Source organism: Oculina patagonica, chromosome 2 (genome assembly GCF_052425735.1).
Source record: "Oculina patagonica isolate OP01 chromosome 2, crgOcupat, whole genome shotgun sequence".
NCBI lineage: Eukaryota > Metazoa > Cnidaria > Anthozoa > Scleractinia > Oculinidae > Oculina > Oculina patagonica.
The window spans coordinates 43,777,547-43,799,937 of NC_135759.1; the positions used below are offsets into that span (position 1 = coordinate 43,777,547).

Below are 22,391 nucleotides of genomic sequence, written 5' to 3' on the forward strand. Positions count from 1 at the left end.
TTATATTTTTATTATGCTTATCGTTCCGCGATCCGGAAACGAAATACTATTTCTTTTTGAAATAACTGCTTGTGGACTTTTACGTAGCGGGGAATGGGGCCATGTCCATGGGACCCTAAGGTCTAAACAGCTCGGCAACTTGATTCACGTTGCACCATTTTTAGAAGATGTGAAATTGTGATTTCATTTCTTTTCACATGCGTATCTGATTTTGACTTTACAGGGGACTGTACTTGACTTAAGTGGACTGTACCAGTACATTTTCATTACCCACCACCACTCCCAAACCCTACCACCCCCCCCCCCCCGAAAAAATGCAGAAGAATGAGCTGGCTCTAAGGGCCCTTTGATTATCCTGTCATTTTTAATCACCAGTTGCTTTAACATTTTCTTTGTACTGATCAGCAAACAAACAAGGAAGATGCTGCAAACAGTTCTACAACTTCACTGGTTTGATTTTCATCTCAGCTCTCTTGGCAGAGTAGTGGTATCCTTTCCAGGCATGCCAGTTGACACCATCAGCGTAAGATTTGTGCGCGCCATGATGATAGACACCGTTCAGGTTGGAACCATGACACTTAGTGTACCACCAGGCTCCTTTATACATCACAGCACAGTTACCGCCGGAGTAGACGTCATTATCCTGATCTTTGGTTGAAAAGGGGTAACCACGATGCCCAGAAAGAGAATCGCCAGCCTTTCCTGAAAACGAGTTATAAGGATACGATTATTTTTACCGATGATAAAACACTGGGTCACTTGGCCAGGAAAAGGTTGAAGGAAAAAGTCTATTCACTGAATCAGTTTTGGCAGAATAAACCAAATTTTAAAAAAATGGCATAGAATTTAAAGTCATGTGGAAATAAAAGAAGGTAAAAGGCTGCAGAATTTACCTGAATAGGTTCCAAGGCTCAGCTGGTACTTAGTCCTTTCGCTCGTCACTGCAAACATGTCGTACTCGGCGTAAGCAGTTTTGCCTGCAGTGTCTTTCAGATCTACACGAAGCCTGTTCTTTGTTGTTTTCGTCAGGCGGTGTATCTTGTCCAGTCCCAGCCAAAACTCGCCATTCAGGTTACCAAAACCACGCTTGTAGTCGGCCCAGCCGCGGTAGAAATCAACAGAACCGTCAATTCTCTTCTGGAACACTGTCCACCCCCCACCGGCTGTTGTTTGGTCACAAAAGACATCAAAGGCACCTGAACCATCAGGGTCGATTGTATAAACATCGCTGATTCTTTCACCAGATTTGTACAGCTCAGCACAGTTCTTCTTAGCTGTTGAAGTAAACAAAAAAATGTTAATTATATATCTTTTACATGTATAAAAAGTGTCATATAAAAATTATGCTTAATTCTGAAATTGAATAATTGAATATAAGCTTTTTTAGCATGTTATAAGCTATTGTCTCAAAAGGAGCGAAGATTTTCGCAACCAAGACCAATCCTTTCATTCTCTTTGGCCGGCACTCAGTAAATTATTCTTGATTGAAGGCAAAATACCATACATTACCTTTCGTTGCATTCTTTTTGCCTTTGATGACGTCGATGTCATTTTGCATGCGAGCGAGTTGTTTCTGTACTTTTTTTAGCATGTTTTTTATTTCCTTATTTGCCGCTTCATAGAAGTAAACGTTGTTACATTTCTGTGTCTCAACGGGACCTGAGGTCCCATTAGTGCTCTTTCCGGCTGAAGTCTGGATCGTCACAAACAACGCCAAGAATAGAAAACTGCATAGAAAACCCAACGAAACACGAGTCATTGCGCCTTAAGTCGAATGAGGTACAATGTAAAACGCTGACTAACTCATCCTTTTTATGGAACATGGTATTTGCGTTACGTCCTTGACCTTAGCTCGGTACAAGATGCTTTTTCTTGTTCACAAGGTTTTGTGCAATATTTACAATTAAATAAAAGAGATGACATCTCTTTCTTGAAGAAAGCAGTTTTGAAAACAAATGGACAGAATAAAATATTTTTATCATTTTTTTATTTCAAAGGGTGCCGATGGTACAAAGATTTCGTTTACAATAAAAATCTGATTTGCTCACTTGCTTTTCAAATTACTGAATATCCTTGCCGAGTAAACTCTTTATTTCTCGAAATTAAAATCACTCGTTTCACTTGGGTCAACTTTAGTTTCACAATAGGCAAATAACTAAAATATGACAACTGGGGTAGAATAGTTTTTAACTCAATATTTTTCCGGTAAAAAATTAAATCCGTTTTATGATAGCGAGGGATCTAGGGCTGAGAGATGCGACAACAATATCAGAGAAAAAAAATCCTATGAAAACAATGACAATGTAAATGGTTTCACACAATCACAGGGGCACTTCCCATTAAAACGAATACAAATTAAATAAAAAAATGTTATTTTGATCGTTACTATCCCTGGTTTCCACGGTCGACACAAGCACTTAATTGTTTCCGCAGAACATAATTATAAATGCAAGCCCACACGCTAGAATCGCCGATAAAACACTGTGAGTACGACGTTTGCAAGTAAAGCGTTTGGACTGCTTGTATTGGTTGCATGTTCGCCAAAACCAGGTTGTCCTTTATTTTTCAGTTGAAGTATCTATAAAGCCTGTGGACCCAGGGTAGTATTTTAGGTAGACAGTCAAATTCCTTCCTTCATATACCAATCGCGGTATTTTTCGAGTTCGTTAAAACTGAAACCGAGATCTAGGAAAACCACTACAATGCACGTATACAAATGACTTCCATTACGAAATGGCTTCGCACAACTGAAATTAATGGGCGATGAACTCGCCAAAAGCTCTCTCCTTGATGTATTTGATGCGCGCAAGTTTATTTGTAATCTACGCAAAAATGAAAAGAGCACAGAGTTATTTCGGTCTAATACAATGCCACCAGAATAAAACTTTCGCAAGAAAATTTTGGAAACTCGAAATAGCGACCTAAGGAAGTTGAACAATGTAAACCTCAACATAGCAACGGCTCGACACTATTTCCATACGTATATATTTTACAACACTGAGTAAACTGATTTGCACTTCCAGTTTGACATTCACAACTCCACGATGATGGTCTCTGTGTTTTACCGAGTTATAGTGTGACTGGATTTTAATTTCATCAAATTATCGGTCTGTGCTGAAAGCCATAGTTTAAAGCTTAAAACTAAAAAATAAAGCCGGGTACTATCTTGATTGTACACAAAAAAGTGTCAGGTCACAGAACTCGTCGCCTTTTCGAGTTTTGAATGTAATTAAATTCAACGTCAGAACAGTTTTAAAGAATTTTTGCGCTTTCAGTTGCTGTGCATGGACATTGCGTGTGCGACTTTTCAGGATGAAAACGGAGAATATCACAATTACTGATTGCCCGGCATGTTATAGTTTATATTTAAGTTTGAAGCGGTATAAAAGTAACAAAAATAGCTGTTTCATCTCAGTGTAAATTGAGTGTAAATATTCAAAGATCAACAAAGAACTGTGTACAAATATTTTGGAAACTGGCCCCAAAGACAGCAAACTTGCCACACATTATCACCATTAGATACCACACATTATCACATTATCACCATAAGATACCGCTCATTATCACATCATCGCCATTAGATACCCTTTTGCGGTGCGTTCCATTCAGTGGTAAAGCTTTGCATGCACAGGAGCTCAGTTGTAATATTCAACTTCCTTAGTCTCAACTGCGTTAATGCATGCTTATAAAAATTATATCTTTCACATGACTCCTACATTTCGCAACTGTAACCGTGAATTTTACTTACATTTAAAGATAGCTAAAAACTGCCGCCCAATTTAATTTCGTTGATAAGTTTCTTACATACAAGAAACTGAACCTACCTTCAGCCAAGAGATCATTTGAATTTGTGTTTTCCACTTGAGGCTCAGCTCCTTACTATAGCGAACCCGGCATGCCAAAATGAATGTACCGTACATCATTTTGGATAGAGGCCATTTCCCCAAGAAATGAAGTTGTCGTCCCTTTGTGGTAAGAAGCTGGTTGCGCGCCAGTTAAATTAATGCGCCTTATCACAACACTAAAGCTTGGATCGCGAACACAAATCGGAGTTAAAATAAGCCGTGGATGAAATGTCAAGTTTTGTTCATTCTGTAAATGTCTCGCCGAAAACTGTCACACCGAACGACTGGCGTACTTAGCGTCGCTAAGGGAAAGTTGGCCACAAACGCAGAGTTTCGTTTAAATTTGAAAAGGCAATCTGCACGGCTGCATTTTACTGAGCACATTATTATGTATTTGTCTAATAATGTTTGGTTGGTTTGGAGCTGCGATCAGATGACGAAATGTTTGCAAAGTATTCACTTTCATTTGTTAGCGTATTTATCTTTGTAATCTTGGTTCAAATTTTCATTTTTGTTCCCATTCGTTTGTTTTTACTAGGTACAGTCCGATTAATGTAATGGCTACCCCACCGGATTTCGCTTGTCCACTGGAATAGTAGCCCGGCACTCAGGTGGACACAGGCATTTGAATTACTTTTTTTCTACTGCCGCTGCGGAATTTAATGCCCGAGTGTTTGTTTTCATTAGCCCTCTGTTCTTTTGATTTCACTTTCCTTAACAAGCTGGGCAGTGTATGAACGTTCTAACTTCCGATAAAAAAAGATTAGTTAAAGTTAATTTATTATTTTTTTTGAGTTTATAGAGTGACACAATTACTAGTAGTTATCAAAAATTTTTTTCGTCATCACTGCCCCAGGGATCCCATGAGATATCTAGGCGCAAGCGCATAAAAATCATGCATGCGCACGAAATCAGTTAGCAGTCACAATCCCGTCCACACTGACCCGGGTAAATTTGAAAACGCATCTTTTTTTACCCGGATAGGTAAACCGTCCACACTGTGAAACGGCGTAGTTTGGTCACCGAAAACGGTACGCTTCAAAAACGCTCTCCAAAGTGGATATCGTTTTTAAATTTACCCGGGTTAATGTGGACGGAAAATATTTTAAGCGGCGTTTTCAAATTTACCTGGGTCATTGTGGACGGGGCCTCAGTGCCAAGGACAAATTTTAGTTGTTGTTTTTTCACTTTCTTTATTTTTTTCCGAGAAAAACTTCGCCCAGTCGTTTTGTAGCATCGTTCAGTTTCATGTCCAGATCATCGGAATAGTCGCCAGCAGAGATTTCGAATTCAAAAAATGCAAACTCAAAAACAAGCTCAGTGACCCATTTGTTTATTACAGAAAAAATGTCAGAAAGTACTCCTGTCAATGAGCAACATGTTAAAATACAACGTTTGGCAAAGTTCACAAAAATATTCTCTGGGAAGGGCTAAGAGCTCCCCTGAATTTTTGAGATGAAACATAAAACTCCGACTAAACCCTCGGTGTATTTTGTTCTAAGGCTTTTTCGGTGAGCCGATCGTCAGGGTTGGGTGGTTGGGTGGAGCGAGGATTATTATCTGGAATAAAATTTTTGTTTAAAAAATGTTTGAGCCACGTTTGGTACCTTCTTCTGTCATGTCCAAGATATTTGGTCACAAAAATCAGCAGAAGTTTTATCATTTAAAGCGGGAGTTAATTTGTGGACTTTTGCTCAGTTTTCAAGGGAACCTCCACTCCTATGCTAAAATTCAAATTTTACGGGATAACGGAGAAATAAGCATAAATCGCTATAATGAAGTGGAGAAAATTATGGCTTTTAAATTTCCCGTGCGCGGCCATTTTGGATTTTATGACTTGCAATGGTTGCTCGATTGTTTTTACACAAAGGATCCTCTGCTTCCAAACAATAGGGTAATACAAAAAAGCGATCAATTGGTTGATTGATTGACTGACTGATTGATTAATAGATGGATGGATGGAATGACTGAAATCACGATTTGCATTGAATACTCTTTTTGTATAGACCAAAAGGCAATACCCAATTTTTTAGCATCACGATCAAGTGCATGCTTCATTGATTTATCGAGATTAAAAAAGAAAAACAAGCTATTGACATGATTGAATTGCCGAATAAATTTATTTCGTAACTGATCAGTCTGCTCTGCAAACCACAAGTGACTTTGTTCACACAGTCCAGTGCCCTTTCCCTACATAAAGTGAGCAACTGCTCGTATATTTGGGTAGAAGTCGGAGATGGTGGTCTGGTGGTGACCATGACTTTTCTAGATGTATTTAAACTAACACAAGTTTTGATCCTGTTATTTTAATTACCAATTCACTTTTACATTTTCGTCAAGATTGTTGGATCAGTAGACGAACAGGAAGAAATTGGTGCAGAGACTTTTAAACTTTCACTGGTCTTATTTTCATCTCAGCTCTCTTGGCAGAGTAGTGATGTCCTTTCCAGGCATGCCAGTTGATACCATCAGCGTAAGATTTGTGCGCGCCAAGATGATAGACACCGTTCAGGTTGGAAGCGTGACAAGCATTGTACCACCAGGCTCCTTTATAGGACACAGCACAGTGACTGCTCGAGCTGTCATTATCCTGATCTTTGGTTGAGAAGGGATGACCACCATGGCGAGAAAGAGAATCACCAGCCGTACCTGGAAGCAAAAGAAGAAAATTTAATTCTGCTTATAGATCATGGACATTATAGTTCTTACTGGAGTGGACAGCTAGCCTATTGACTTCTTCAGGTCGGGCGTTTTAACTGTTTTCATGACTTGTACAATACGATTTAGCAAGGCCAGGCCACTATAAGTGGATTTCCAACAAATACCAACACCTTCATTGGATTTTCAAGTAGCTCTTATGGTGACACTGTCCCTTACTCCGGGGGGTCTGTTTTCTTTTCAAGACCCATTCTCGTCCCCATATCTCTTTCTTTTCTCTTGCGGTTGGCGAGGGGGGGTGGGGGATTTTTTTTTTTTTTTTTTTTTTTTTTTTTTGAAATTTTTTGGTAATTTTTTTTTTTTTTTTATAGCCATTCTTTTTCTCCCTTTTTTTTTTCCCCCCCCCGAACGGATTCAAGACCCTTTAAGGGAGGGCTTATTTCAAACCATGAATCAGTCAGGGTAAATGTAGAAGAAACTTTCTAGTTCTGTTAAGTAACACATTTTCACACAAAGCTACCAATGAAAAGTAAATGTGATCCATGAATAAGCACAAAAGCCTAAAGTTACCTTGTTTTCTTGTTTATGTAACCTTATTGGAAAATTACTGTAAAATGTACCTGAATAAGTTCCAATGCTGAGCTGGTACTTAGTCCTCTCGCTCGTAACTGCAAACATGTCGTAATCGGCGTAAGCAGTTTTGCCTGCAGTGTCTTCCAGATCTACTCGAAGCCTGTACTTTGTTGCTTTCGTCAGGCGGTGTATCTTATCAAGTCCCAACCAAAACTCGCCATTCAGGTTACCAAAGCCATTTTTGTAGTCGGCCCAGCCGCGGTAAAAATCAACGGACCCGTCCATTCTCTTTTGGAACACTGTCCACCCCCCACCGGCTGTTGTTTGGTCACAGAAGACATCAAAGGCACCTGAACCATCAGGGTCGATTGTATAAACACCGCTGATTCTTTCACCAGATTTGTACAGCTCGGCACAGTTCCTCTTTACTGTCGAACGAAAACAAAAAAGGTGACGATTAGTAAGAATTCTTAAATTGTATTGATTAGCAAGAAATATAGATCATCCACTTTAATTCTTTTGAGGACGACCGCGAAGATCTTTATTTGAGAAAAATGTCAAAAGAAGCGGTCAGTGTGCAAAAACAAAAAAGGTGACGATTAGTAAGAATTCTTAAATTGTATTGATTAGCAAGAAATATAGATCATCCACTTTAATTCTTTTGAGGACGACCGCGAAGATCTTTATTTGAGAAAAATGTCAAAAGAAGCGGTCAAAGTGTGCAAAACGAGCCAAGAGAAGGGACTTTCAACAGTTTTCTTTTTTCCTTTAAGTCCTTTTTTTGTATTTTGCACACGGCTAAATTGTCAATCATCAACAACTGAATACAGGACAAGACTTACAATTTGCAGAGGATTTGTTCCCTTTTAGGATTTCGATGTCATCCTGTATCTGAATGAGGCGTTCGTTCATATCTTTAAGGAGATTTTCAATGTTCTTGTCTGTCGCTTCGTAGAAGTACAAGTTGTTACATTTCTGTGTCTCAATGCTCTTTCCGACTGACTTTGCTAAAGGTACGCTCGTCACAAGCGTTGCCAAGAAGAGCAAGCTACAAAGAAAACGCAAGGAAACACACATTGTGCGAATCTGAAATCGATCAAGTACCAGGGCAAGTGATCGAATGGTATGTCTAAGTCATCACTTTTATGGAGTAAGGTGTTTGCATTTATACGTCGTTTTTTATGCTCGACACACGGTGCTTTTTTGTTAATTAAAAATAAATAAATAAAACGATTAAAAAATGAGAATAAATAGGGATTGTAGAAACGAACAATCAATCAATCAATCAATAATCAATCAATCAATAATACTTACTCAATCTTTTATTTTGACTCACACCTTAAGGTACAGGTAACAGTATCAGAAAATATAACTATTAACGGTGTAAAGTGAGTGGAGTCCTAAGAAAGCTGTGCTTGTAATACGGACCGCACATTTTCACAAGTGATCCCTTTTAAACAGCAGGGTAATTATACGTGATTGACTTTAGCTCGGCACACGATGCTTGTCTTGTTAATTAAAAATAAATAAACAAAAAATAAATTAAATATTAAGTTAAATAAAAGTGAATTAAAAAATGAGAATTAATAAAAATGAATAAACTGTAAGTTATTAAAGGGTAAACGTTAAACAAAATTCAGCTAAAAATTAATAAAAACTAAAGAAAAACGTCGACAACCCCTCAAGATACTGGAAAAGAGTTTTGCAAACAAAAGGGCAAAATAATATTCTTGTTTTATCAGCTTCGTTGACATTGTGAAATTCACTTTTAAAAACTAATAGTGTTTTGAAAAATATTATGGCGCACAGAACAGGTTTAACAACAGCGATCAAACACTTGCTATTGAATTTGTATACACCTAATTGCAATGACGTTGTCAAAGAAAAAAAAAATGGAAAAAGAAAATAGGAATTAATAAAGCACTAAAACGATAAATTTGAAATTCGCCCGAAGAAATTGCCTCAAAACGCCTTAAAATATACGTTTATACATTTATCTTCTAACACATTAAAAAGTATAGCATGTATAAACCAGTATGAGTCCTGTAAATGCCACCAGCTATGGCAAATAAGCTAATAAATTAATTCCTTAATTTCGCTTTTTTCATTTTCCTTTTTAATATGACAACGTTATTGCAATTAGGTGTAATTCTAATTTTTAGTAAACCTTACTCGTTAAACATAATATCACAAAACTAAAACGATGTTCATAATTAAATGCAGCCATCAATTTATTAGACAGGCTTTCACTAAAAAGTTAAGACATCCTTTCTTCCCCCCTTCCCCCCCCCCCCCCCCCTAAAAGGCACTGTGTTATTTCGCTGTATCAATTGTTGGCTACAAGTAATATAGCGGAACTGGCTACAGGTAATATACCGGAACACTGACTAATTTCGAAAGAAAAGACCGGCCTTTTACTAGAAAACAATAATTTGTTTTTAAATTCGATTATTAGTGTTGCTCTACAATATAATTTTTTTAAAACACTTTAAGATTTCTCACTCTTTGTAACACAGTGAACACAACAAGCATTATTGCGAGTGCTCTGAATTAACTAGTTCCTCAGGCAGATTGAAAAACACTTGAAAACAGTTAAATATATTTGAGTGTTTTATTAAATTTTAGTAGAAAATCAGCCGTGTTTTACTTGAATTCCGCAATTCAGATTGGTTCTCCCATTCTTTTTTATCCATTGATTAAGCACGAAGGCGCGCTTGTTGCTCTTTAAGGGTTAATTTTTTCTTTGGCCTACATAATATATCCGTAAAATTGGTTATAAGCCTTGGGCTTATACAACTTCATAAGGGGTTTTGGGTGGGTAAGGGAGGGGCAATCTGGGAGGGGCGGAAATAACGTTCCGACGAGACACGGAGGGACGAACTTAGCTAAACGCATAAGCAACATTTACCCTGTTCAGTACTGTAATCCGGAGAGGGGGGCTTAATCGGGGGGGCTTATAATCGGGTGTATTTTTTTGTTTCCAGGTAGATGGGCCTATAAGGGGGGTTATAAGCGGGGGGCTTATAACCGGAATTTTACGGTATATGAAACTTGGTTGCGAGCAGCAAGCCTCAGCAAAAGCAGCAAGCCTTTTCTACGTTTGCCTCATGTTCGAACCCTTTTGGGACATTGGTGCGCTGCTTCCTGACTGGGTCTCCAACCGAATTACCCTGGGTTGGTTATTTCCTTCCTCCAGATGATTCAAACCTGTATGTTTTGTGCATTGACCTTTCTAGTTCTCAAAATAAAGTATTCGCCTCGTTGTTTTTTTCTGCTTCGTAGAAATGGCAGTATTTGAGTATGTTGAAGCCATCCAACTTCGTGCGAGTGTTGAGAGGTTTTTTTCATCGTAATTTTTATACAAATGGGTTAGGGTCGTCGGAGACCCGGTCAGGAGATGGCTATGGGTAGTATCGAGTTCAGACACTAGAAAGGCGTTTACGTAACTTGATGTGCACCCGAAATTCGTTTTCGATGGAGGAAAGCACGTTGAATTAATGTCACAGAAGGAGGCGAATGCGTCTCTAAAACGCAAGTGGGATAAGCTAGTGGTTTCATTTGAAAATGCTCCATATTTAATAGGTGGTTACTAATCATTGGAGGACGTAATTCACTATTTAACTTAGACTACGAGCATGAGCAAGCCGAGGGAGCGAGTTGACTATCGCTCAGAAGAGGGAGAGTCATGAGAGACCGAAGGACAGTCCACCTACGTGACGAGACACAAGAATTCCGCTGAGCACGCGGGCGGACGCCGGGAGAAACAGTGGGAGAACCAATGATGCGGATCCAAGAACACAGCCGAGTTTCACACGTTTATTTAAGATACTACGCGCGCTCTCATTGGTCGATGTGTGTAATGAGAGAGTACACGGGCGTCACACGTCCGAACTGCCAAAAGACGCAAGTCAGACGAAAGAGGAACACCAATGAATGTGTCCGGCCCCCAAGAGCGAGAAAGAAAAGAAGGACGCGCGCCGGAGGAGCCGGAACGACAATGCAACGCAGTAACCAGTGACTACACTAATTCCTCAGTAGGCCGCCGAAAAGCTACACTATGCACGGCCGAGGTGGACCGCCGCATGCCGCCGCGAATGACGCAAATCCGAGACTCCCAGCGTTACAGAGAAGTCTGAACACAAAATGGGTGGGGAAGACGAGGGTGTCGCCAGAGATGTGTTGAGCTACGCTTGAAGCACAAAAGACGGAGGAACGACAGAGAGAACAGACCGTAGACGACGCGCAAATGCATACCATGCTACCGACCTCGCAGATCCGCTGCTGTGATGATTCCATATCCAGCAAACTTCACAAGACACGATGAGACTCAACCGTGTATCGGGCGCCAAATCACAGGCAAGTTCACTTCACTTCAGAGCGACAGCACATGGCACTTTCCGCATAAACTCCTCACCAAAGTTCCTACAGAGCCGTATTAGCATCAGTGCCAACTTCCGTGAGAGGGAATCGCTCGTGACCGGCGCACAAACGAACTCAACGAATGATTGGCACGTGTGTCATGCGCGTTGAGAAATATCAGTGTAAACAATCTCTCAAGAAAAGAAGAGGATCCGGACTAGCCCACAACACTCGGGTGGGAGAGAGGCTAACTGTCTCGAATTCTCCCAACCCCCTCGTGAGATGAGGCAGAACACGGAAAAGTCCTCTATTGCTTAAATGTTATGCATGCCCGAACTGGTGATACGGGTCGTGCACACCCATGAAATAAATCCGTTCGAGGTTGATTGTTAGCTGGCTCAAAACTGTCGATTAAATTCGCGTCTGACTTTGAAATTTTTTGGTCCTTTGTTAAAAGACGGGAGTGAATTTACCTCGTGTTTTTAGAACGTTTTTTAGGAGAGGAGGGGTTTTTTGTAAGGTTTGGAGAGAGAGGGATGTCCTTTGCCTTTTCTGGTGCTTTAATAGCTTGGAAGAACGCATTAAAGGGGGTGGCGAAACCGGCATTTCGCTCTCCATATCTTAACTATATAGCAATGACAGTAGAAATAACTGAATATAGTGCTATGGTTAGAGTGAACATAGAAGCGGTCATATTACTGAAATAGCCAACTAAAGTTATATCTGTCTTAACTTTAGTTAGAAGCCGTGATGTGACTACAGCCATTTTTTGGTAAGGATATTGAATCGATGTTGAACTAACAAATTGAAATTCGTAGTACTTGCCAACTCAAACCAACAAAATAAAAGTGCTAATAATTATAATAATCTACTTCCAACTTTTTACGTTTAGTAAAACATGAATGGACAGTTCTACGGCCGGAGTGCGCGCGGGGAGTCTCTCTGTTCTTCGGCGGGCATTCTTCGTCGTATTTTCTTTTCTGGTCAAACAAAAAACTTTGGGAATACATCCTCCTTAAGGTCAAGTCTTCGAGGCTTGAAGGCAGAACCCAGAAATTTTTTTAACGCCAGATTTGTTTATAAAACAGTTTTCAGTGAAATGAGCCAAATAAATGCGTGAGTGCTTGTTTTGTTCAAACGAGTCTATTTTCTTTTTTATAAGCCATCGTTCTCTAACTTCTGGATCTTTAGGAAACTTCAAAGTACTTACTCTGGACTTTGTATACTTAAAAAAAATAAAAGAAGTCACCCACTCAGGTGAAATTCAAAACTGAACGGCTTTAAATTTTTCGCAAACTTACAGCTCACCAACAGTGACGTCATAATTGGTATTTTCATTACTATGTTCCCATTAGTAAATAATAAAGATGGTAAATTTTAAGCTCGGTACTAAAAAATTAAAGATGTGATGTTCAACATGACACGAGCATGGGACAAAGAAAAATTCTTAGTCCCCGACGGCAATCGCACCCATGGCCTCCCCCAACCGGTATCTGGGAGGCCATGGGTGCGATTGCCGTCGGGGACTAAGAATTTTTCTTTGTCCCATGCTCGTGTCATGTTGAACATCACATCTTTATTAATGTTCCCATTTTCTCTACAATTATGAACCAGGGTTCTCATTAAGTTTTAAAGTAAACGGCGAGAGCTATGGCGGCCGGCAATCGAGTGCCGAAGGCCGAGCCCCAGGGGGGGGGATGCCCCCAAAATTGAAAGTAGAGGCCGTGCCATTCGTGACCGGAGTGAAAAAGAAAAAAACACAATGCATCCAGCTCGTCGGTCAGACCCCCCGCACGCCACGACCACGAATGCCATTCTGAGACAAACAAACTATTATGTTGTGATCACGTCCCACCGAGGCGGGACGAGGCGACCATAACACGGAGTTGTGGCGCGCCAAGGTTCTCGTGCAGAGGTGATAGGGAGTGAGCGCCGGAGAGACAGGGCCCACCAACAGAAGAGAGGGAAGGATGTGATCGCGGGCGCGAAGATGGGGTCGGACGGCGGAGACGAGGAACAAGGAGCCAGTGATAAGAATGTGAAGTAAAAAACGATACTGTCCATTTTCGCACGGCGACGGCTGTTTCACGGTAGCAGTAGTAAACCAACATCAAAAAGTAGGCGGCCAAAACGAAGTAGCCGGTTTTAGCCGGGCCGGCACTTAATGAGAACCCTGCTGAACGCCAAAAATAAGCATTTTTAACTTGCACTATCTCTGTGATGTAAAGTCTGATTACAGCTGTGAAACTTCAGAATATGTTTATTTGGCTCTTAATCGACAGCTTGAGCAAAAAAGCCGAAAACTCGAAATTTTGCTCATTTGACCTTTAAAGCTATAGGGAGTCGGTGTGAGCAGAATGATTGTCATGATGGGGTGGAGGGGAGGGGAGGGAATGAGAGGGAAGAGGAGGGGAGAAGATTACGAACAGTTGCAGCAACAAAATAATTTTTTTTGATATTTTAATCACCCAATCACTTTTACAATAATGTCCTTGCTCCAACATTCTCCTTTACAATAAACAGCAAACGGACAAGAAAAATGAAGCAGAGCGTTTTAATACTTTACTGGTCTGATTTTCATCTCAGCTCTCTTGGCAGAGTAGTGATGCCCTTTCCAGGGTTACCAGTTGACACCATCAGCGAAAGATGTGTGCGCGCCATGATGATAGACACCGTTCAGGTTGGAAGGATGACAGTCAGCGTACCACCAGGCTCCTTTAAAGCTCACAGCACAGTTATTGCTCCAGGTATCATTATCTTGATCTTTGGTTGAAAAGGGGTAACCACGAGCATAAGAAAGAGAATCACCGCTCGTTCCTGAAAACAAAGAAAGGACTTTCGATTATGTTTATAGGTAAAATACATAATAAGTCTTCGTTGAATGGACAGCTAGCCTATTATCTTCGTCAATTGGAGCACAAAAGAATTCAAATCATTTAAAATATTAACCTGTTTGTGTAAACAAACACATTGGAAAATTGCTGTAAAATTTACCTGAGTAAGTTCCAATACTGAGCTGATACTTAGTCCTTTCGCTCGTAACTGCAAACATGTCATAATCGGCGTAGGCAGTTTTGCCTGCAGTGTCTTCCAGATCTACTCGAAGCCTGTTCTTCGTTGTTTTCGTCAGAGGGTGTATCTTATCAAGTCCCAACCAAAACTCGCCATTCAGGTTACCGAAACCATTCTTGTAGTGGGTCCAATCGCGGAAGAAACTAACGGAGCCGTCCAGTCTCTTTTGGAACACTGTCCACCCCCCACCGGCTGTTGTTTGGTCACAGAATACATCAAAGGCACCTGAACCATCAGGGTCGATTGTATAAACACCGCTGATTCTTTCACCAGATTTGTAAACCTCGGCACAGTTCTTCTTAGCTGTTAAACAGGAATTAAAAAATAAAGATTGTTAACTCTAACACAGACAAGACAGCGTTATATGTCAGCGCGAATGCTCATGTTATCTTAGGCCTGGTTCGATTTACACTAGCGACATAACGACATGGACTTAGAACACGCCCGGCGAGGGGGAGAGAGACCGGGCCGCGGCGCACACACCAGACGAGGCGAAAGGGACCGGCCGGGGAGGAGGGGACGGCGCCGCGAGAGGCGCAACGAGGAGGGAAGACAGCACGCAGAACCATGGACCAAGAAGGCGGCGCACCCACGACGCGACAGGCCCCACCGGACGAGCAGCCCACCGAAGTCGTGAAAGGGGGGGGAAGAGGAGAACGACCAGGGCGAGGCGAGACGGAGGGCCGACCGAGCACACTGCACCTGCACCGCCGAGATCGCGCTGGGACCCCCCCCCGGGCCGAGACCACCGGCGGGCCTCATCGCAGTCCCCCGCGACGCACAGGACATCCCGCAACCCCCAGCCCACAGACCGAGCCGGAAGACCCGACGCCGCAGCCCGGACGGCGACCAGAGACCCCCCGGGGGAGAGGGGGGAACCACGGGAGAGGACAGGAAAGTCTAGCAAAACGTCACTGAAGAAAAGTTCAGTTCTTTACTATTGCCTAGCCTCTTCCATTTCGTTCCATTTACAACTGTTATGCAGAATCTACGGTTCACAGCAAATGCTTTTGCGATTTACATGTAGTCGAAATTAAAACAAACAGAAGTTTTTGATTAGTTCTATTAATTTGCGCGATCCAGATTCCACATAAAAAAGCAATATCTCCAATTGGATATTTTATGTGGAATCTGGATGATCGCGAAAAATTCAAGTTTTGCTGGTCATGATTTCGTGGTTTTCCGTTCACCATCGTTGTCTTGGCAATATTGATTTCCCTCAAAAATTAGAGTATGAAGCCAATTGCTGCTGGAATGATGATATCGATCGTATTAAGGGTACATTTGCTAAAGAGTTAATTGAAAATGTTAGGTATGCCCAGAAGAAAAAAATAGATAAAAAAAACAAAAAACAAAACGAGCAGTGAGGGGAAATGTCTCACTTGCTATTTTTTATCTTTTGTTCAATGATGTTTCTGGGCTCGATTTTCAACCTGAGTGGGAGTCTAGTTGTCATCCCATGAACACGGGTTCATAAAAATCGCCTAGTGTTAGAACATATATGACACCCAACTTCCGATGCATGAAATGTTATTAACCAAAATGTTCGCAATGCAGCCAAGACCACTCTGCTTTCGCATTCCAGTGTATGGAAAAGTAAGTATGCTGGTTACTCGATTAAAAATGAATTGTGGATAGAACGGAAAGATACAAAGAGAAACAAAAACAACAAAACACTGACAACAAAAAATAACACTCTTACCTTCCGTGATATTTTTGTTGTTGTTAAGATTGTCGATGTCATTTTGCATGTGAGCGAGTTGTTTCTATACCTCTTGTAACATACTTTTAATTTCCTTGTTTGCCGCTTCGTAGAAGTACACGTTATTACATTTCTGTGTTTCTATGGGTCCGGTGGTCCCATTAGAGCTCTTTCCGGCTGGCTTAGCTAAAGGTTTGCTCGCCACAAGCGTTGAAAAGAACAGAAAACTGAAAAGAAAGCCCAAGGAAACACGAGTCATTGTGCCTGGAGTCGACCAACTTATACCAGTGCCAATTGTCGCTCGGAGATGTGAATACTATGTCTAATTCCGTCGTTTTTTTATGGGCAAGATGTTTGCTTTATAAGTACTTGGCCTTCTTTTGGCACCCGATGCTTTTTCTTGTTAAACAAAACAAGTGAAATAAAATAAGTAAATAAAATAAAATAAAAAACATAAGAAAAGCAATTACTAATATGAAATAGTTTATTTAAAATAATGAAAAATAGATTTAATTTGAGTGAGTTAAAGATAAAAGTTAATTAAAATTAATATAAATAAATAAATGACGATAGCTATCAGTAACTGGAAAGTAGTTTATCAAACAAAAGGCAAAATAATATCCTTGTTTCTTTAGCCTTATTGACGCTGTGAAATCAGTGTTAAAAACTAATGCGTCAATTGAAAAATTGTGACACACACACCAGACAACAGGACTACAATAACATCCATCGCTGACTTGCTAACTAATTTTCAATCATGAGAAACTTTTACTCGGTACAAATAATATGAAAATGATTGTCCAGGCATATAGATTAAAGCAGATAACCTTATCAGATATTTTTATGACACACTACAACAGCTCGCGCTAACTATGTGTCTGACATGGAAAACTTAGACTTGAGTGTCACAGTTACTCACCTCAAACCTCTGCTCGGCTGACAACACCACCAAAGCGCTGGGGAAGGAAGAGGGGGGGGGGGTGGGGAATGTGGCGAGTAGAATAAAAAATGGGAGAGGGTAGAAGGGAAAGGTTGCAGGATAGAGGGGGGGAGGGGAGGGATAGGTATGGTGAAAGGGTAAGGAGAGGAGTGATAGTGGGGGTTGAACACCTGTGCTTGATTGTAACAAGCCACCTTTGACTTTTGTTGCTTTGTTACCAGGACAGCAATTTAAAAGCTTATAAAGCTGAGACAGAAAAGAAAGCATGATCGCAGGTTATCGTGAGGGCTGCGATAGAATATGTTTTGCGGCCATTTCTTTTAGACAACTGTGGGGGAGGGGGACATAGAAAGTATTTTTTTTTTTTTTGCTTTGATCCGTGGCCTTTTGGTTTGTTATAAACGGCGATTTAAAATCCAATCTTCCAAGGTGAATTGTTTTTCATTCTGAACACGGGAAAGTAGCTCTTGAAGAGTAGAAGAAAACAGCAATAAAGTCTTAGGTGGTTCGAAGGTGTAATGTAAGAACGTTGTAGGAGGCTAGTGATGTACAGTACTGCTATGAATTTGAATGGAATTTGCCGAGAAGGATTAGTAAATCCATCGAGCTAGTGGAAAATTGATTTAAGCAGCAAGTCAGTGCAAGCAAAAGAAAATTATATAATTATAAAAAACAACTATCTTGGTGCAAGTTGATCATTATGTCATTCATGTGCATTTTGGTTACATTTTGACAGCCTTTGGTTAGTTGTTTTTTCCTTTCACCATGCGTGTACTTGCGAATAAACTTGCGAGGCCGTACGGCCACCTTACAGAAATTTGTTCGCAAGTACAACTTGCGTCTTATTATTCGCCTCCATTTGACAAGGCTTTTACGTTAAGAGGTCTTATAGCTAATATGGGGATTGCAATGGGACCGATGATATGCCCAGACTCGCCTACAACCACAGTCAAATCATTCCGCTCTTAGCGAGGTAGATATTTATTTATTAACTTATTTTCACATTATCAGCAAACAAGTTAATGGGGCAGAAAGATTTAAAGCATTACTGGTCTGATTTTCATCTCAGCTCTCTTGGCGGAGTAGTAATATCCTTTCCAGGGATGCCAATTGACACCATCAGCACCTGATGAGTGCGCGCCATGATGATAGACACCGTTCAGGTTGGAGGGATGACAGCTAGGGTACCACCAGGCTCCTTTGTGTGCCACGGCACAGTTACCGCTCGGGTGCGCTGTCATTATCCCGATCTTTGGTTGTAAAGGATTGACCACGATGCCCAGAAAAAGAATCCCCAGCCGTTCCTAGAAGCAAAATAACAAAATTTTGATTATGTTTATAGAAAATAGACGTTACGATTCTTAGTGGGGTAGGCAGCTAGCCTTTTAGCCTTTCCTTTTCGCCAAAAAGAAAATAAATAATTAAAAACACTAAAAAGCTCCATTAAGCTATCTGGGGGGGGGGGCTTATTTCTTTCCGAAACTTTTTGAGGAGGGGAGGAGGCCTATTAGAGTAGGTGGGGGGGGGGGGGGAATTGGGGATTATTTCAAGCCATACTCAGTAAGTAAACGATTTTTATTAATGTTTATAAGGGCCATTTAGTAACACATTTGCACACAAGAGTAACAATAAAAGTAAATGTGGTCAATGAAAAGTAGTAAAAGCCTTAACTTCTCTTGGTTTTTATCTTTTTTTATAATCGTTTCTCATGATCTACTATCCATAGGAACTGGGGCTAATTAAAAAAAAAAAAATGAACTTCCATAGGGGTGGCTTAGTAGAGAGGGAGGCTTACAAGAATTGGAGCGCAACGACGACGGAATACGGATCGGCAAGAGCTTTTACAGTAATTTACCTGTATGCTGTAGGTGAAATCAAAGATATATGTAGAGCAAAAATTGTTGTAAAATTAACCTGAGTAAGTTCCAAGGCTCAGCTGGTACTTAGTCCTCTCGCTCGTAACTGCAAACATGTCGTACTCGGCGTAAGCAGTTTTGCCTGCAGTGTCTTCCAGATCTACTCGAAGCTCGTTCTTTGTTGTTTTTGTCAGGCGGTTTACCTTGTCTAGTCCCAACCAAAACTCGCCATTCAGGTTACCGAAGCCACGTTTGTAGTCGGCCCAACCGCGGTAAAAATCAACGGAGCCGTCCAGTCTCTTCTGGAAAACTGTCCAACCCCCACCGGCTGTTGTTTGGTCACAGTACACGTCAAAGGCACCTGAACCATCAGGGTCGATTGTATAAACACCGCTGATTCTTTGACCGGATTTGTACAGCTCAGCACAGTTCCTGTTTGCTGTTGAATGAAAAAAACGGACAAAAAAAGAAGTGTTAATCCTAACACACGTAAGTATTCTTTAATTAGAATGATTTGCAAAAAAAAGAATAGATAACCTTACTTTCCGTTAATCTTAGACCTTAAACACAACCTTCACGCAATTTAAATTAGCGAGTTCTATGAGGAAAACGTCAAGAAGAATGCTAAGAGGGAAGACGAGCCGAGAGAAGCTGCCAAGGCAGCTTCCGCGTTTTCCTTTTATTCAAGGCTTACGTTTTACAGAGGTCTTGTTCCCTTTTAGGATTTCGATGTCATCTTGTATCTGAATCAGGCGTTCGTTCAATTCCTGAAGGAGATTTTCAGTATTCTTGTGTGGCGCTTCATAGAAGTATACGTTGTTACACTTTTGTGTTTCTATGGGTCCTGAGGTCCCATTGGTACTCTTTACAGCTGGCTTAGCTAAAGGATTGCTCGCCACAAGCGTTGCAAAGAACAGAAAACTGAAAAGAAAACCCAAGGAAACACGAGTCATTGTGCCTGGAGTCGACCAACTTAGACCTACCAATTGTGGCTCCGCCGGAGTGTGTGTAAATTATGTCTAACTCCGTTGTTTTTTATGGGCAAGATGTTTGCATTAATAAGTAGTTGACTCTATCTGTTACCCGATGTTTTTTCTTGTTAAACAAAACAGGTAAAATAAAATAAGAAAATTAAATAAAAAAAATTACGAAAAGCAATTACTACTTTGTAAAAGTTTTTTAAAAGTGATAAAAAATAGATGAAATTTGAGTTAAATAAAAATAAAAGTTAATTAAAATTAATATAAATAAATAGATGACGATAGCTATTCAGTAACTGGGAGCAGTTTTTCAAACAAAAGGGCAAATTATATTTCTCTTTTCATCAGCTTTGTTGATATTGTAGAATTCAGAATTAAAAAGAAATGCGTCTATTGAAACTAATAGTGACGCACAGAGCAGAACTAATAACAGCTATAGCTGACTTGTTATATAATTTTCAATTATGAGAATATTTTACTAGGTAAACATAATATTTCGAAACTGAAATGATGTTGATGGTTTAATGAAGCCATCAGTTATCTGAAAGACATAACTTGTTCAACTTTGGTAAACTTTCGCGGGAGGCTTATAAGACAACTCCGAATTGTGCTTTTTTAACTTAAAATATTTCCCATAAAACCTTTAAAAACAGCATTCACATTTGCAAGAGATCTAGAAAGAATTTAAAGATGTCATTTTAATCACTTTTTGGCGTAGTTTCCCATTTCAAATTGGAGAGGTGCGGTGTCCTAATGGTTAATGCGCTGGACTTCGGATTGAGAGATCCGGGTTCGAGGCCTGGCCGGGGCACTGCGTTGTGTTCTTGGGCAAGACACTTTACTCCGAAGTGCCTCTCTCCACCTAAGTGTATAAATGGGTACCGGCGAAACTACTGCTGGGGGTAACCCTGCGATGGACTAGCATGCCATTCAAGGGGGGAGTAGAAATACTCCTAGTCGCTTCATGCTACGGAAACCGGAATATGCTCCAGCCTGATAGGCCAAAAGGCTCGTATGCAGACTTTACAATTTCAAAAAACCATATTAAGCACAAGCATAAGCGAAATAGCGAAAGTATCGATACTGTACTGAAACACAATTGATAAACAAGGACGAAAACGCTTCGAAAGCTCATGCTTGTAAAAGCCTTTATCATTGATCATGAAGGTTCTTATTGCGTATTATCATTGATAATAAAGGTTCTTATTACGTATTTAAAATTCTCAATGCGCTTTCATGAGTTGTAGCTCCTAATTCATCATCGAAGCTTCTCAATTAAAGTAACCGCAGGGTAACGGGTTCCTTGTAACCATAATTTCTTTTAACCTAGCGAAAATATTCAATTTTCCAATTTAGGTTAATTTTGTTTCCTTATTTCTCTAACAAATAGGAAATACATGTGTTGAATTTAGTCGCCACCTTTGTTTTGTGAAAATATAACAAAACGGAGACCTATACTACTAAGCGAAGCATTACAATGCACATTTAAAAATGGCTTCCACTTTCCCATTGAATAATGATACACTAGTCGAAATCACGGTGTGATATCACTCAGGCTGTAAGTGATTTTTTTTTTTTTTTCTTCCCCACCTCCCCCCCCCCCCCCCCCCACCCCCAAAAAAGAAATCGACTGGCGACTGGGAAGTGAAAATGTCAAATATGTAAATGTTGTTTATAACGGGTAATGTACTTAGCTTCACATCAGGTCACATCTCTTCGAAAAAGCTAGTTAACCTGCTTGCCACTGAAACAGTAGCTTGCGTCGCAAACGAAACAACAATTATAAATTTTAAAACCCCTGGTTAGATTACGTCTGCGCACAGGATACTGAAACAGAGAAAACAATATTCAGCACATAATACACATGACCCCAAGGAGGCAGACCAGTTGGCTATACACACAATTCAAGAAACGTTGACCATGTGAAAAGTATAAACCATGAACGATATGATCTAATGGTCTTCTGGGTACACAGCATTGGCAAGCTTAGTAATGTTCCCTTTATTGAAAATCAAAATATTTCATTTCTTTGAAAGCCTTAAATTTATGCAACCTTTCTTATCATCATGTTTATTTTGTCTCACTGAGACAACGGTTATTTTTCCGAGTTCCCAGTAAACATTTCGGTTGCATTCTTGATGCTTTTCATGAGTCAAAAATTCTTCATTTAGGTGTATAGAAAGCGTGACCGACGATATTTGAACTCGGGACAACCGAGAACAAATCCAGCAAGGAAGAGTGATATCAGGAATAAATGTCAGGAGTAATATTTTTTTCAATGTTTGGAATTGGGGGGGGCGGGGGGGGGCCGGGGGGCGGGGCCCAGTTTAAAATTTTTACTAATACTAATCCAATTTGTTGTTTGTTTTTTTTGGTAAGTTCCGCAGTCAGTAGTTAATGCACTCG

General features: G+C 40.4%; 2 protein-coding genes across 4 annotated transcripts; both read right to left on the minus strand.

Annotated features, from left to right (window-relative positions):
- Window positions 1–349: 349 nt before the first annotated feature.
- On the minus strand, window positions 350–8,232 carry LOC144644762 (ryncolin-1-like). 3 transcript variants are annotated; one of them, XM_078504283.1, is made up of 3 exons: window positions 7,919–8,232; window positions 894–1,274; window positions 350–702 (listed from the first exon to the last, which is right to left on the minus strand). In XM_078504283.1, exons 1-3 carry the CDS (start codon window positions 8,151–8,153, stop codon window positions 437–439), a joined length of 882 nt encoding a protein of 293 aa, XP_078360409.1. In that variant the 5' UTR covers window positions 8,154–8,232; the 3' UTR covers window positions 350–436. The 3 variants fall into 3 exon arrangements, with proteins under 3 accessions (XP_078360409.1, XP_078360408.1, XP_078360410.1); XM_078504282.1 differs by lacking the exon at window positions 7,919–8,232 and adding an exon at window positions 1,510–1,913; XM_078504284.1 differs by lacking the exons at window positions 350–702; window positions 894–1,274 and adding exons at window positions 6,136–6,494; window positions 7,124–7,504 and having other exon boundaries at window positions 7,919–8,209.
- A 5,646-nt stretch (window positions 8,233–13,878) lies between these two features.
- On the minus strand, window positions 13,879–20,069 carry LOC144644761 (tenascin-R-like). The gene is made up of 4 exons (XM_078504281.1): window positions 19,700–20,069; window positions 19,064–19,444; window positions 14,430–14,810; window positions 13,879–14,252 (listed from the first exon to the last, which is right to left on the minus strand). The coding sequence occupies exons 1-4, from the start codon at window positions 19,956–19,958 to the stop codon at window positions 14,056–14,058; spliced, it is 1,218 nt and encodes a 405-aa protein (XP_078360407.1). The 5' UTR covers window positions 19,959–20,069; the 3' UTR covers window positions 13,879–14,055.
- Window positions 20,070–22,391: the final 2,322 nt, after the last annotated feature.